The sequence below is a fragment of the Sander lucioperca genome, chromosome 17, assembly GCF_008315115.2.
Source record: "Sander lucioperca isolate FBNREF2018 chromosome 17, SLUC_FBN_1.2, whole genome shotgun sequence".
Lineage (NCBI taxonomy): Eukaryota > Metazoa > Chordata > Actinopteri > Perciformes > Percidae > Sander > Sander lucioperca.
This window is the reverse complement of record NC_050189.1, coordinates 25,331,186-25,347,242: the sequence shown is the minus strand read 5'-3', so window position 1 is coordinate 25,347,242 and position 16,057 is coordinate 25,331,186. Positions and strand designations below refer to the sequence as shown.

Sequence of the window (16,057 nt, the reverse complement as noted above, 5' to 3'; positions counted from 1 at the left end):
TAATAAGGTTTGCCCACTTTCTGACATTGTGGGCAAATGTCAAGACATTTACTGCACAGAATTAAATCTATACAGCCAGCGTGATCAAAACATCAATTAACACTCACAGGCTTAACTGACTTAAGGCCTTTCCACTTCAGTAAACAAGTTTGAAAAGTCACCTTTTTTTTACCTGAGAGCTGTAATAAAGAAACAGCACGACAACAACAATCAGCGATATCAAATGCAAACACTATGGCAGTGACAACAACGATAAGCATGGCATCCGTGTTTGATGCCAAAGTGCCGCAATTCATCTATTCTTTAAGCAATCAGCTAATTAAGTAATTAACAACAGGGTGAATAGATTGAAATCTAATTTGAAAAAGGACACAGACTTTCTTTTCGCGAGGCTGTTTATCGCTTTATGAACTGTATCTAGCAGGAAGAATTACAATAGGAGCTTGTGGAAAAAAAAACTCTTTCAGAGAGATACCCAATTAGTGGGAGCTGGAGGACAACGTTGGAGAGCAATTATCTCAAGTTACGAGCCTCGTGAGACGGCTCTGAGAATCTGCTCTTCTCGACTGTATCGTAAACCTCCGCTTTACCATTTGTCTTTTATTAAATCCACACCGTGTAACTGTTTAAATCCACAGTGGGGACCAACTTCACAATGAAGCCTTGTTATTTGTGTCCGATTTCTAAAGATGTCCTTACTCCCTCTTGCAATCAAGTCAAGTACAAACATGTAGCGCTGGTTTATTTTAGACTGGTTGTAAGGTTCCTGAGAAATTGATTTATTGGCGCAAAAATGGCCAAAACAATGCTTGAATGAAGAGAACTTAAATTTTAGGTAGTGTTTGGTTAATGCTCTTATTTATTGGCACTCTCATTAACTGTATGTACTAGACAAAAAATTCTGCTTTCTATATTAGCATGCCTCCCATGTTATATCAGTCTTTACAAAACCAATCCCTCTAATTTGTTTTTAAATCAACAATAGGTGTCTGTAAGCAGCCTGCGCTTAAAATTCATCCCGGCCCACGTAAATATCATATTCTGCAATAAAAATCAGTTAGGTTAAAGTCTGTTGTCAGAAGATAAGCGTAGCCCTTATTTATTTAATCTACTTGATAGTGATATTTGTCTTTTTTAGTGATACAAGTACTGTGTTTTTTTTTCTTCTATATGATTGTATTACAAAAAAGCCTTCAATTCGTGCAAATGTATTGTGCTTCATCTTTTGACCTTTATGTGGCCATTTGTTGAGTAATGACAAATTCAGAGAAACGTTGGGGACGTGATCTCATTTACGCTTCAAATAATGTGCATGTGGTTATTTAAATTATGATTCAAATACCTGGTTTACTTGGGTGGTGAAGTAAAAAGCTAATTTAACTTTTTGAATGAAGTTTGAATTGGGGTAAACCATGTATTTGTCTGACACTCGAAGGATACTAAAACCTGCATCTGCAAAAGCTGCATTAAAACCCAAGTGTACAACTATAAAAACAAACGGCAATTAAAGCAAAAGGTGCTATTTCCTTTATTCTTCCGAATAAATAAAACAAAAAGGGCACTCTTTGCAGATATTTTTTTTGGTAATATCCTGTTTTTTTTCATCCTGGCCACCATTACCGCTTCACATTAACTGTTAATGTACTACTCAACGTCAGGATGAAAAGTGACAACACAACTAGGCAATCCAAGTGATTCATCTGGCGTTATCCAGAAGGTGCGTGATGCTGAGGCTGGTTATTGCTATGGAAACGAATGATCGAATCCTTTCAACAATGGCAGGTTATATTACTGAGAAAAAAAACCCAACGAACACATCTAAGCTGCTGCTGACCTGATGAAGGATCTCTACAGGAGTCACTAATGGCAACAATGCAATGTATCCACTGACATACAGATGGACGCAACAGGCAGCCATCTCCTCTGTAAAGCAACTGTTGTAAAAACACTCACATTACACCGTGACCCAGAGTACAATACTGTCTGAAGGGATGGCCACCAAGAGAGCAATTATTGCGAAAATTTAGTGCTCACATTGTTCACAGGGAAATTAACAATATTTTCATGTTTTTAGAAGTCAGCTCTGCAGGAGGGAGTCTGCCGAGGGAGTAAGAGGCTGTAATTTTACCTGAAGCAAACGTCAAACACACTGTGTGTGGGAGGACTGCACCTCCAGCTGACCTTTTGGAAAGCTGTCACTTGCATGCAAAGAAAACAGTGGGGTGACACGGCGATGGCAAGAGTTTAATCACTGGACAAAAAGACCCGATGGGATGGTCACTGTGAATTGTAGTAACCACATCTGTGCGAGCGCGGACAATGCTGGTCGATGAAAAACAAACAGAAACGCTACAACGGCTCACTCCTCCGGCTCAGAGCTCTGCTTTATCACAGCAAACACACAATCCATCCATCGCTCCAGTACACCTACAGACATGCTTTGCCTCCCTCCCTCTTGTCACAGAACACACAAAAACGAGGTGAGAACCAGAGCCCACATAAGAAGAGCAGGTGGGAGTACATTATCTGGAGTGAGAAACAATTCGTTCTGGCCATCTCCGGCTTGTGCGCTAAAGTGATCTCCCTGAGTAGCAGCATATCAGCAGGCAGCAGCTATTGAGTGGGTGGTGGGCATTACACAACCTGGCTTCAGAACCTACACAGGCCATTTCAAACGCCCGGCTCATTGAGCGAGAGAAATCCACGGTGAGGCGGACTGTGCCAGATCATGTTTTGATTGAGACTGGATGATAACAATACCCCCGGTTTTTAACATGGCACTCTCTGACAGCTTACATCCTGCAGAGGCATGCATTTATGCAAAGGCGGAGGTGGAGCTTGCAATCTGTTATGAACATCAAACTGTATGTGATGTTTAACAAGCTGAAATCTACACAGCAACATTAAATGTTACAATGTCGGATTTAGAGTTGGACTTTGAAGAGCTCAACCAAATTCAAATGACTGTGTTGGCGGAAACAACTGGTTCCCAACCATTTACAAATTGTGGCCCTTTGTCATAGCTTGTGTGTTGTATGTCTATGAGCTCTGAGCAGTTCCCTTTTTGGATCATTTCATTTTACAGGTATGAAGAGGTAAAGCTTTCCAGTATTTCACTTGAATAAAACTAAAATTAGAATTTGTCCTTCTCATCTCATCTATCGTTTCGCAAACTCCTCTGATTTATCCTGCGGGCTCTTGAGAGGGTACTGACCATCAGGTTTGGAACCACTGGTGTAAACAATGGTGGCACTATACATACTGGATACTGGATTTTGAGATTTGAGTGTAAAAAAAAAAATCTGATAATGATACATCTGCAAATAGTAATTTTACAGATACCGCTAAATTTGCAATAAGCTAATGTTGCCCCGGCTGATTAATCGGTCTAGCTCTACTATGCACGAGTGACTGTTGCATAACAACCTACTGAAAAACGTTTAATGGCCTTGCAATGATGCACAGAGCAAGCACACTTTACATTAAACTCATAAAATTGTCATCCTCACCAAGGTAAGACCTTTGTAAACACAGGGAGTTCCACAACCAAGGTCTTAACATGTCCTTACTAAGAATAAATCACAATTTCACAAGAAATATATAACATTATGAAATGCAAACAGCTAAGGCTAAAAAGACTGAACCATGGAAGCATTTCAGATTCTACCGGTTACCCCAACATCTAATGAAAAATAGCATTTTTGGCTTGAGTAAAACATGTATACTAGTGTTATAGTATGTTCGAGACCAAGCTCCAACAGGGTCAGGCACCCGCACTGCAAACAGGTGTATGAACAGTGTAAAAGCTCGCTGTTGCCTGGTGATGTGGCTGTAGGAGCTCTATTGATGGGTGTGCGAAGGCCATGGGAGCAGCTTGTACTCAGTCGCCAAAGCCAACTCTGTTCGTCACACGCTCCCCTCCCTTCCACGAAAACCCCACCTGCCATCTGGCCCAACCAGGAAGTGACTATGTGGATGTGAGAAGCGGAGGGAGAGAGTGAGATAGCTGACATGTCATGGTGCTTTACATCTATGATAAATATTGACTTACTAATTTGCTGACCACGTGTCATGTTGGAATTGCAGGTGTGCTAAGAGGGGAGGTAGAGAGAGGGACAATAACCAGTCCCTTTGAATGACACAGAGGGATGCAACACGGCAGACGGAGGGAAGGGGACTACGGAGAGAAACGAAAGAAATGTTTATAGAGAATGCTGTGTGAGTTTGGGAGCACAGCAGGATCACGAGCACGTGTAACAGAGAAATCCTTGTTGAAAAGGCCTACTGAGTGGGAGAGGGGTTGAGACAGGGGTGTTGAGTGGGAGGGAAAGAAGTGCTTCATCGCGCACGCGCACACACACACACACACACACACACACACACACACACACACTCAGGATCCTCAGACTGCACACAGAACAGGTGGTGTCCACTGTTTATATGTAACACAACAAAGGAAGGAGGTTTACTGGCAGAACTACAGGTTGAACTGGTGTGAAATCTAAAATCAAGACATGTCAGCTTGTGACAGAGCTTCTCAGAAATGGCAATCTGAACACACTGGAAGGTCAGCGTTCAAGCACGTATCACACACAAGCAACCAGATTAATGATGATAATATAGTTTTACATGTCAGATTAACACAAATTACATCACTTGTCAGTAGTCAGATCCCCCTACCTATCTGTTCAAACCAGTATTAAGCAATAATAAACATCTTAACCTAATAATAAACATCTTTCTTTTTGCTCTGAGCTCCAGCACAGTGAGAGGACAGGCTCTGAGAAAGATCACAGCTTTCCCTTACTGTGCATATGTGTTTACGTTTCGCAAATAGCCTACTGTTTCACTGTGAAAATGAACTTATTTAGTGGTTTTTCCTTAAAATGGAACATTAATACAATTTGGTTGAGGTTCAGTCTGAGTTAGAATTGAAATCATTTGTATACACAAGTTCAGTTTTTCCTTTCACCCCTCTACATTGGGTCCACAGCAGTTCTTTGTCATGCACATGAATCACTCAAAACCCTTTATGAAAGCCAGTTTCATGTATATATGGCTGAATAGTCAGAAATATAGTTATGTTGAACAAGATTTCTCTTAATCCCATGCTTATGTGACGGGAAATGCAAAGACAGAGGCAACAAATTGCCTGTCCAACCCGTTTGCATCTTCTTGTTAAGCTTCACTCTCTTTACCGAGGCCATTATGATAATAGGATATTTTGTCTGGCTGTTAAACATATGAGACCCACACTTTTGTTTACAAAGGGCCGTGCATTCATGAATTTAAGTGAGTACGATGCCTGCCAAATATGAGAATAGGCCTCTCTGGACTGGATTTTGAGAATGATCTCGTATTAGGAAATTATGTGTTGCCATAGATGCTTTGAGTAGGTCTGTGGCTCTGATTACAACATCAAAGAAGCCTCATCAGAAAGTCTAATGGAGGAATAGGGCACTTGACCAGGAAGAAAGACAACAATAGACGCACTGGATCTGTGCATATGCATCAGATCATCCTACTACAGTATGTTCCTTCAGCTAGGCAGGCATGAATGAGCTCAACTTCAGCTCTAGACAAGCCTTTGAATAAGTACTCAACTGTAAAAAAAGAAATAAATAAAAAAAATAAAAATAAATCTTTTGAAAGATTAGTAGCCACAAAGAAATGTTCATGCTGTTTTCACAGTTAATAACTCAGATAAAAAGAGAGAAGTTCATGATATTACCTTATTCCAAAGGTTAAAAGGTGTTTTCAAAGTCAGCTGAGTATCAAACCGTCAGGTCTGTGAAGTCTGTGACCCAACTGTGTTTTTAATGCATGAAGCTGCCAACTGAGTGAGTTTAACCAAGCTTGTTCGTTTTGGCTAATTGGATGCACTAAACCTGTGTTTCCTAAAATAAAATGCACTGCTATGGCTAGCCACATGGCCTATGTGTAGCCTGGAGGCACGATGACTCACTTAATTAAGGAAATTAAGTTTTCATTTGACTGTAAGCATGCAGTCCTCTCTTAAAATAACCCAGAGTGTGTGTGTTTCAAATCTAACACACGTGTATCTGCAAGTTGTCTAAATCTCCTAATACATCAAACAAACAGTTCCGGCTGCGCAAGTTATTTTAGGTTAAGATATAGTGCAATTTTGATTGGGATTTGGACCCATGACTAGTTAGTTCCTGTGTCAGTCCTAATAACGCCTGACTTTAGCAAAACACAGTGACAAACAAGGAAGTAAATGTCTGCATTAGAGCATCGAATCGTGGACATGGACGACGCTGCATCGATAATCGGCCGGGCCATAATCGATTATTTCGGTTTACAATTTAATGTAGGCCTAACAACCTTTCTGTTTACATACTCTGTTATGTTTTGCACATTCAGGAAGTGCCATGTGCTCAGTGCTGTAGTTTTATGTAGGGATGTCCAGATCCGATCACGTGATCGGAAATCGGGCCCGATCACGTGGTTTCAGACTCGATCGGAATCGGACGTTACCTCCCGATCAGGACTCGGATATATATGTATATATATTCTCATTATTTTTTAACACATCTATAGTTATGCGGTGGCACAGAGTTAGACCCTTTTGACTCCACACAGAAACAGCAACGCGTGCGGCATGACATCACTTTGTTGCAGAGACGCTATTGGTTAAATGCCGGCAAAGCAGAAAACGGAAGCTGCTTGAAGCGGAAAGAGTATGTCTGCGCTCTGTCTGTATGTCTGAGGTATTATAAAGTTGATGACAACAACATTGCCATAGCAAACTGTGAGATATGTAACAGAAGTGCTCTGTTTGTTAACAGAGTTGTTGAATGTTAAAATAAGGTGAATTAAATAAAAAATAAGGAACATCCTGGATCTGTTTTTTCCGCTCTTCTTTATTCTTTTTTTATATTTTATAGAAGTATCGGATCGGGACTCGGTATCGGTAGATATTCAAAATCAAATGACTCGGACTCGAGGGCAAAAAAACCTGATCGGGACATCCCTAGTTTTATGTATCCAATTTATTTAGTATTAGAGCACTGCAGAATGTTTTGTTTTTGAAGCTTGAAAAGCTATGAATTAAATATCCTATATGGCTTTAATAGAAAAATGTATTTGACGCATCGTGATGCATCGAGATATCGAATCGAAGACATGATAATCGTAATCGAATTGAATCGGGAGATCAGTGAAGGTTCACACCTCTAGTCTGCATGCATGTTTTTGTCTCTTAAAGTGAATCATCATCTCTCATTTGTTGAAAATGAAAAACAGGCCCTTTTAAGCGGTCCTAAACTTTTAATTTTGGAAATAGGTAAGGCATAAGACCTTGGAGCGACAACAGTACAAAGGAACAATAAATACAAGGTACAAACTGAAAACTTACAATGATAATAACAACAATCTAGCAAAATAACCAGTATTATCAGAACTGACAGTATCAGAATGGCAATAAGCAATGTTCACACAACAAAGTTGAATGGGTTTTGAAGTGCATGAGGGCACAAATGTCAGTGGCCTCACATCCCAGTGTCTCCTCTGGGAAAAATACTATTCGTACATTTGTTGTTGGAGGCATACAACTGTGCGGGACTTCTGTAGGGCTGCAACTACCAATTATTTGCATTATTGATTAATTAAAATGTTCTGGCTAGCAGTATAAAACCAGAACCTATTCAGTTTACTGTCACAAAGAAAAGCAGTAAAATCCTCACAGTTTGGAGGCTAGAATCAAAAAAAGGTTCAGTATTTTTGCTAGAAAATATGTATTAAACGAAATAATTGATGATCAAAATATTTGTGGACAAATTTTCAGTCAATTGACTAATGGAATCATTGTTTAAGCTCGACTCTGATGACAAACACAATGTGCTAAATGAGACTACTGACCTGTCACAGGGGCCTCGATGTCCAGCAGGTTCTTCTCTGCACGCAAGATTGTAGCGCCCTCTCCTATGAGCCTCAAGGCCACTGCTTCCTCCACACGGCCTTCCTTGGTTAGGTGCGCTTTCAGCACGTCCACTTTGGGCTTCCCATCGCTGTCAAACACCTCTTTGGCCGTCAGTCGGTGACTGGGAGGGAACGGGACAGCTGCAAGGGTTAAAAACAAAAACAAAACAAAAAAACATCATTACGGCTGCTTTCATTACATATTTACAGCGCTTTATTATACTTTTCATTGACAAAAGGCTTATAAAAGATACAGTTAATTCCATACCACTGGGCAAAAGGAATTTAAGCTGTTTGATTAGCAGGTACAGACCCACACAGTTTCTAGTTTGCTTGCCTGTATTCATAGCCAGAGAGATTACACTTTGAAAATGAAGCACAGAAGAAAAACGCTTTCACTAACATAAAAAGCCTTTCATATTGAGTATTATCTTGCATATGTAACAACTTCTATATTTAAACATGCTCAGTTTTATGTGCGTGATTAGAAGAAGAGAGACATCATCTTCAGTGTGACATGCATTTACTTATTTGTCGGTCACAATTATTTAAAAGAGTAAAATGATGTTTATTTCGGAGAGCCTTGAAGGCATCGTGGAAATTGGACTAAACAAATCCACAACAAATCTCTGTTACTGTCAATTTAATTAGTGGCTTATAAAGGATAGCTTTTCACAGAAATCCAATGTGTTCCAACAATGTTTGGATACAAGCCATGCATTCAAAAAGCCTGAAAGCTGTTCGCATGCATTTTCATTTAAAACAGTGAACTTTCCAATCTAATCACAGCACAAAGAAATAGATGGTGCACATTTTATATGCAAATAGCCCAGTGAGTCTTTAGACAGACATTGAATGGAAAGCGTGGTCTTGTAACAAAAGAGCAGAAACCCCACAATGCAATTCTTTAAAATAGACCTCGTGTCAATGCCATTTTAGCAGCTGACATCAAACAGGTAAAAAGGAACTTAATAAAAAACCATAATTTAAAAAGGTACTTTTAGTGGACTCTGCCTAAACAAAAGCCTAGTCTGTTAATACTTCATTTCTTACAACCCCATGATGAGCATATTACTTACTGACAGCAAAGGTACAAAAAGGACATAATTAAACACCACATCCTGTGGACTTTTAAATTCAGCAGATTCAAAAAAATAAGACTTGCTCTTAATTAGCGTCCATATGCAGACTTGGCACATAGCATACGGGGTGTGACTAATGCACTAAGCCAGTGGCAAATACTGTTAAGTTGATGGCTATGTGTGTGTGAGTGTTTGCGTTAACATCCATCCTTCCCAAAGGTGACATCAGCGGTAATCAGACCTGCACTTTATCTGTGTCACACTATGCTTAGTGACAGACGATATTTGGGATCTCAACTACAGTATCTGAAGCTTTCAAACAGGTGTATGTTGAAGTTGCAGATTTAACTGGACTTGCAGATTTGTACCCCTGAATATTTTCAGCATTACTAAACGGTCTAAATCCCCAAGGCAAAAGAGGCAGGCTATCTGACTGATGAGAATGTATACATTTCTCTACACTCATTCTAAAATATAACGCTTGATCCACTTAGATAAAACTCTTAACATTGCCTAAAGCCAACAACAGATGAAGTGGAAACCTATTTCTGATATCTGAAAGTCAACATTATGATGCTGGTAAGCTATTTTTCCTCCTTGCTCCAGCCACCATCTGCATACTTATGACCAAAATGGGCTCTTAACACAAACTATGTTCAAGCCAAATAAATACTCCATGTGCTTCAACAAATCTTTTAAAACAATATCAGCCTAAATCTCCACAAGTTATATGGGGCATTCAGAAATAGAGCGATAGAATTACCCAAGGCCCCAGGTTGGCCTCCCCTGAGCACCTGCTGTGCAACTGTAGCCCGAGGCCAGGTCCTTGGGGCTTTTGACTTGTACGACTACACCACACTGGCCCCTGAGATGTTGGAGACATACAGCGTGAACATTCGTGTGAACTGTTAAGAACCTGTTTGGGGGGCTATTTTCCTCAAGAACTGAACATGACAAGCTAGGTCAAGAATCTGCAAAATATTAAGTCACAAATTAGAGGTATCGATTTGAGTTGGCTATCATGATATGACATCCATGTAAATGTGAAGAACTGTCAGATAAGGGCAGAGGGTACGGTGCTTACAGTATTTTCCTTCGGCCACATTGTTAGCCAATTAGGCATTACTGAAATGACAGGTAAACTCCCAATGCAGTCTGCCGCAACCACACTGCTCTTGAATCGGAGCTTCATGAGACTAAACCAAGTTATTTATTAACTCTCTCTGCAAAAAAACAAAACACATTCTGTGTGGAGAGGTAGCTGGTAACAACATGGGGTAAAACCCATATTTAATGGTTGTAACGGTTATTTAATATTGTTTCCGTGAAAAACAATCGGCATCACTCAAACTGTTAAAATATCGCCATGTGACCCAATGTCAGCCTTTGAGTTGAATATATAGCACTTTTGCAGAAGATTGGAGTTCAGTGCAGCAGAAGAACAGCGCAATGGTTGGTAGCATCGGAGTAGCCGTGGATGTTGACCACATCTGCTCGAACCGAAGTGACAAAACATAACACATCCTTACGTTAAAAAACACTGAGGAATAACATTATTCTTTAATAGAAATAACCCGCGTGAAAGCTGTGGTTGTTGGCACCCTGGCATCCTTTTAACACATCATCCTTCCATTTCCTACGGTCTTGACAATGGAAACACTGTGAACTCTTCCCCTGTGGAATTTCTAACAACCCTCTTATTAAAAGGAGTAACACCCACCGCTGCCAAAACATTACATGACACATTGTAATGGTTGGTTCTACGCTCTAAAGAAAAAAAGGCGTTACCCCCATGACAAAAATTAAAAGTCCTGAGCAAAGGAAAAAGCATAATGTGGATTAACAACTCAGTCAAGACCGAACAATCATCAAACTTTTGTTGCGTTGTTTGAACAAGAAAATGGTGATGTCAAATATGGCATTAAAAAAAACGGGCCACATCTTTGTCAGTCATTGCTGTAATTAACCGTTCAAATATGAGCTATTGTTAGTCAAAACAGAAAAAAAAAATCTCAACTCTTTTCTTCCCAAACAGCAGTATCAGAATGTTCCCCCACAGCAATTGTTGCATCTATTCTTCCATACAGAGCTTTATAGTTAAGCTGACCCGAGGCTATCGGCCTGAAACCTAAGTATAACTTAAAAACGGTCTCAATTAGTCGGTTGCCATTGTCTTCATAAATTTTTCCAATTCTCTGTTCCCTTCTGTTATGTAACTGTGAAATTGCACTGCAGCCTCGAATCTCGCATGAGAGAGTAATGATGAGAAAGTGAGAGAGGTTCAGAGAGGATGAAAAAAACAAATCTGCAGTCTGATTTAACTTTACCTGGTAATTTGTCTCAGATTAGTATTGTAATTTCCAAGATACAAATTAAAGCCATCCATCAGCCTTAAGGTTTAAAGATTACTAGACCACTAAACCTCTGAATGTCTGGAGGGTGTGCTAAATGAACTTTAAAGTTGATCTAATGAAAGTGTACTATCTCGTGTTGGTCAGCAAGGTTTATAGCAACATTTAATGAGTTCCTTCTTCGGTGGATTAGCGCCGAGTCTTAGGTCTTGAACTCACAAAGCTTTAGATCATCAACCCCGGCAGCCACCTTTGTTCACGCAACATTCGTGAGCAGAGTAACTATCCCAGAGTATAGAAGACATTCAGGTGTGAGACGCCGGGTGCAGTGCATCTGAAACTGCTGAGAAACAGGCAACTTGAAATGTTCAGGTTGATGTAGTTCAGAGTTTATGTGATCTCTCGGAGGAACGACACAGCAGGAGGTGCGCAGTCGTATGGTGCTGGACAGATCAGCCTAATTGGAGCGAGTGAGACGGACTGCTGCAGAGCTCACAAGGCAGCCCCTGACTTCATTTAGCAAAGAACACGGAGTGCAACCTTGATGTTGAACTGGCAGGCCTGTCTACAATTCCTGCAGATCTTCTCCCTTCTTGGCCTTGTCAGCTGTCTGAAAGTTGTGTGTGCTACACCTTGCATTAGAAATACAGAATAAACAACAGTACAGTCACATTCAGGAGATATTTCTGGAATACAGACGACAACTACTGAGCAAAAAACAAACAACAAAACATGTCTGTACAACATCAGAAATTGTTTAAGAAGTGCTTTTATTGATAAAGTGGTAATACAGCGCCGCTCACACAATATGGCCAGTCAATCGATATATCGATATAGTGCCACAACTAACAGCCATGGTGGTTTATTTTTATCAACTGCACAGCAATACCTTTAGTAAACATTGACTGTGGCTGCCCCAGACGGCCATGAAGAGCAAGCTATCTGCGAATAACTGCCTCTGTATTAAGTCAGCACTGTCCAAGCTGAGTTGGGACTGTGGCCAATAAGTGGGAATTGATTAAACAAATGAATTCCTTTAAAAACCGTATAGACACAGCAGACTGCTTGGCGAGAAAGGCGACAACCCATAATAAATTATTACAATTCCAGGGCCAGAAATCCCGCGATGCACAGCATTTTTCCATCAGATGCCAAATTGACCCCCAAGAAATTGCTGACGGTGCATGATGCAGCGGGAGCCCTCGCGAAGTGTGGGCGAGACTCGGGTTGTCACTGTCCACCTCAAACCCTCTGCCCCCTTCCGCCAGACAAGCCACCACACCAGCAATTTTCCTCCCCCAAGACTCAGCATTGCCAGTGGAAATCTCAGCATGACCAACAGGGAGCTGAGACCGAACAAAGACTCCAGAACTATGTGCGAGTGCAACAAAGATCAGTTCATACAAAGCATAGAATACCAGAAGTAATTTGACTGCGTGGTCAGACGTTGTTATGCAAAGGCAGCGTGCTGTCTGATCTAAAGCGCGATACTGATCTTTACTTCCTTACACGCACAAAACAGCAGTCACAATTCCTCTGGTCCATTTGCCTTTTTCGAACAATGGTGTTGTGCTCTGTATCCTCGGGCAAGGTTAAGTGGCTGGCAGAATTAGCAAGAAGTTGAAACTCACTATCTGATCAAATGGTACGTAAATACCAGTGCCAGACGGATTATGACACAACGGGCTCCTTGGCACAGATATGTAAAAGGCCCCCAACAACTCCTACACGATGCAAAACACCCAGACTGGAATAGACACAAAACAACCACAGAACCATGCAGCCGTGTCGTTTGTGGACGTTCCGTGTTTTGTTCTGGGGCTGTAACAGTTTGTGTATTTGTACCGAACCATCATGGTACGGAGGTCACGGTCTGGTGCAGACAGCCTCATGTAGAAAACATGGTATGGAAATTGATGCACGTAATGTGGAACCAAAGGTCCCAATAGCTGTACGCCATTAGAGACGTATGCTGAGGTTAGCACAACACACGGATTGGCATGTGAGTCAATCACACCATAACGAATGCAAGTGAAATGCTGGAGCTGGACGAACCGCCAGCGAGTTCCCGGTCAGCTACAACAGCAACAGAGAGAGAAAGTTGTGTATAAGACAAGGAAAGTGTGTCAGCGTTGCTCCACCGTTGTAGGGTATGTGTAAGGAAACACATCTGACATGCTAACGCACATTCGACAGCATCGCCCAGATGTGCCGATCACAGGAATGAAAAATGTTTGGGTGCTTTGTTTAAATCTAGCCAAGGTGGAACTAATTGAAACACTCTTGATGCACAAGTATTTTGTATTATTCCATGTATTTTGGTATTTTCAATTTCATAGCATAAGAAATGCTTTTTAGTTTTATGGCCTATTGTGACCTTTTGGGAAAGTTTGTTCAGTGTTCGTACAGTGTAATACCGAAGTTTGAAATGTTCCTTATTTTTATCATGAAAATAGTAAACCAAAGTCGCCAGCTGTCAAAATGTTATCTCTGTCCCCACTAAATGATTTTGTCCATCTCTGACACTTGCACTACGTTATGTTCAAAATAAATGACAAGAAACTTATCTTTATGCATTTGGGTTTTTTGTGCTGTACCAGACTCGCATGTGACTTTTGTGAACCGTTACCCCTAGTCTCTTTGTGGTCGTTTTGGGTCTCTTTCTGGGACACTTTGCATTTGCAGAATACGGGCCTGTTCAGTAATCCATCCATGGGTAAGACAACACAACCAAAGTGGAGGGGTATGTGGAAGTATTTGTTTGCAATAGGCAACACACATAAAGAAGAAAAACACCCAGTAGCACATCAACAAATGTGGAAAGAACAGTATAATGGAGCTGCACTATATGCATGAGATGAATCTGCTATTGACAGTACAGAAATGAAAAAATTCAATCACACTCAGACTTTTATTTCAGGTGGAAGCCTTTTAGTTATAAAGCATCCACTGCGTGTGGTGAACGCACAGAGGACGACTGCCAAGTATTGAATAGGGCACCAAGAGTGTGCAAGTCATTCTCCACTGATAGCCTCGGTTTGTTAATTCAATTACGCATTTAATTAGAGCAGGATATGTTTAGGAGTCCAGGATGAACAGAACGCATGACTTCTGTAGGCGGTAGGAAACAAAGGACATGCTGTACATCAGAAAGCACCTCGACTTCAAATGTCATCTGGCAGCAGTTTCCTTGCTTCACTATTACACCACCATGGAGTCCATTCAGAAGCTGATTACCTGACATGCATAATGCAAAAGGCTATCTTTGCTGACTACAAAGAACTGCAGCAGCTGAACCATATAATGCACTAATTCACGAGATGATAAATTATTTGCAATATGGTCTACCTCACACACCGGATAAACCAGTTTGATGTCAATGTCAGGGCTGAAATTGGTGCCTCCCTCTCCAACACATCTAGTAAGCCTAAACACTGTCAATCAATAATTCATAAGTCCATAGAAATAATGCATCCCTTACATACAATTAATATAATATAAATTCCAGTTACACAATGACGCCCACAGTCCACAGTAGAAATTGTGTATTGCAATATCCTAATTGTTTTTAGGAGGCTGCCATTTTAATTTAGAGATGATTCTTGAGCAAAGAAATCATAAAACAGAAATGAATGGTAGGCTAAGCCAGCGAACAACAACCTTCTTTCTTTTAATACGAGTCAAAACGGCTCTGAGTCAGCATAGAATACACCATTTTCCACATGTAAGATTCAGAAAAGCAATATTGTGTGCCTTAATGGATAATAAAAGAATTGCACTCGAAGACAACAAGGGAAATTTGGTCTTTTAAGGTAGCCCTTATTTTATTATTTTATTTTATAGCCGATTCAGCAGCACAACTGAATCCATACACCTAGTATTGGTAATTGTGACTCTGTACAGCAAAGATATTATGTTAAATGAAAACGTATTAAAATGGAAGTCCACCTATAGAACATATAAGCCTCCCATCTGGCCACCGAGGACAGACCGGAGATTTAAAAGGCAGGCGGGCTTGAGGGCTAACGGTGAAAAGGTCACTTAGAAATTGGCGTGAACTTCTTTACCATGCATTAGTAGGGATAGAAGCCAGCCCTGAACACACTTAACAGAGCGTAGCTTTGAAGCTCAGTGCTTTTGAGTCTTCCGAATATATCTGCGCAGTATGGGAATGGAGGGGTTACCTCTGTGGTTGAGGCAGGAAGGAAAGCAGAGCCTATGGCACTCTTCTTCCCAGAGACAGTCAGACAGACAGAAAGAGAGAGAAAAAGGAAGACAGAGGAAAAAGAACACTTGGCTTCGTCAGAGGAAATAAAAATGCAAAAGGGGACAGAGCAGAACTGTCAACAAAGACTCAGGGGCATTGTGCCTGAAGGCAAGTAATGCTACAGAGCCCAGTAGGTATTAAGGATAACCTATTTAATCATTTGTGCATACAAATTATCAATCGTGTCCTCAAATTAATAATTTGTGCTCCTGCACTACTCAATTTGCTCCCTGTAATTAATAATTCATGCCCTAAAATTACAAAATTGAGCCTTCAAATGACTTAATTTCCTCTAATTAATAGCACACTATCATAGTCTAATACGATAAGTTGAGTTAAAAACCTTAATTCCAATGAAGTTGGAACGTTGTGTAAAACGTAAATAAAAACAGAATACAATGATTTGCAAATCCTTT

At 40.6% G+C, this 16,057-nt stretch overlaps 1 protein-coding gene across 13 annotated transcripts in view; it reads right to left on the bottom strand.

Moving 5' to 3' along the window:
• LOC116039874 (serine/threonine-protein phosphatase 2B catalytic subunit alpha isoform) overlaps positions 1-16,057 on the bottom strand; it is a 79,382-nt gene that overhangs the window by 43,132 nt on the left and 20,193 nt on the right. For all 13 annotated transcript variants that reach the window (XM_035993618.1, XM_035993621.1, XM_035993619.1 and 10 more), the window contains exon 2: positions 7,882-8,082. In XM_035993618.1, the coding sequence (XP_035849511.1) occupies positions 7,882-8,082 (201 nt within the window). The remainder of the gene's footprint in view (positions 1-7,881; positions 8,083-16,057) is intronic.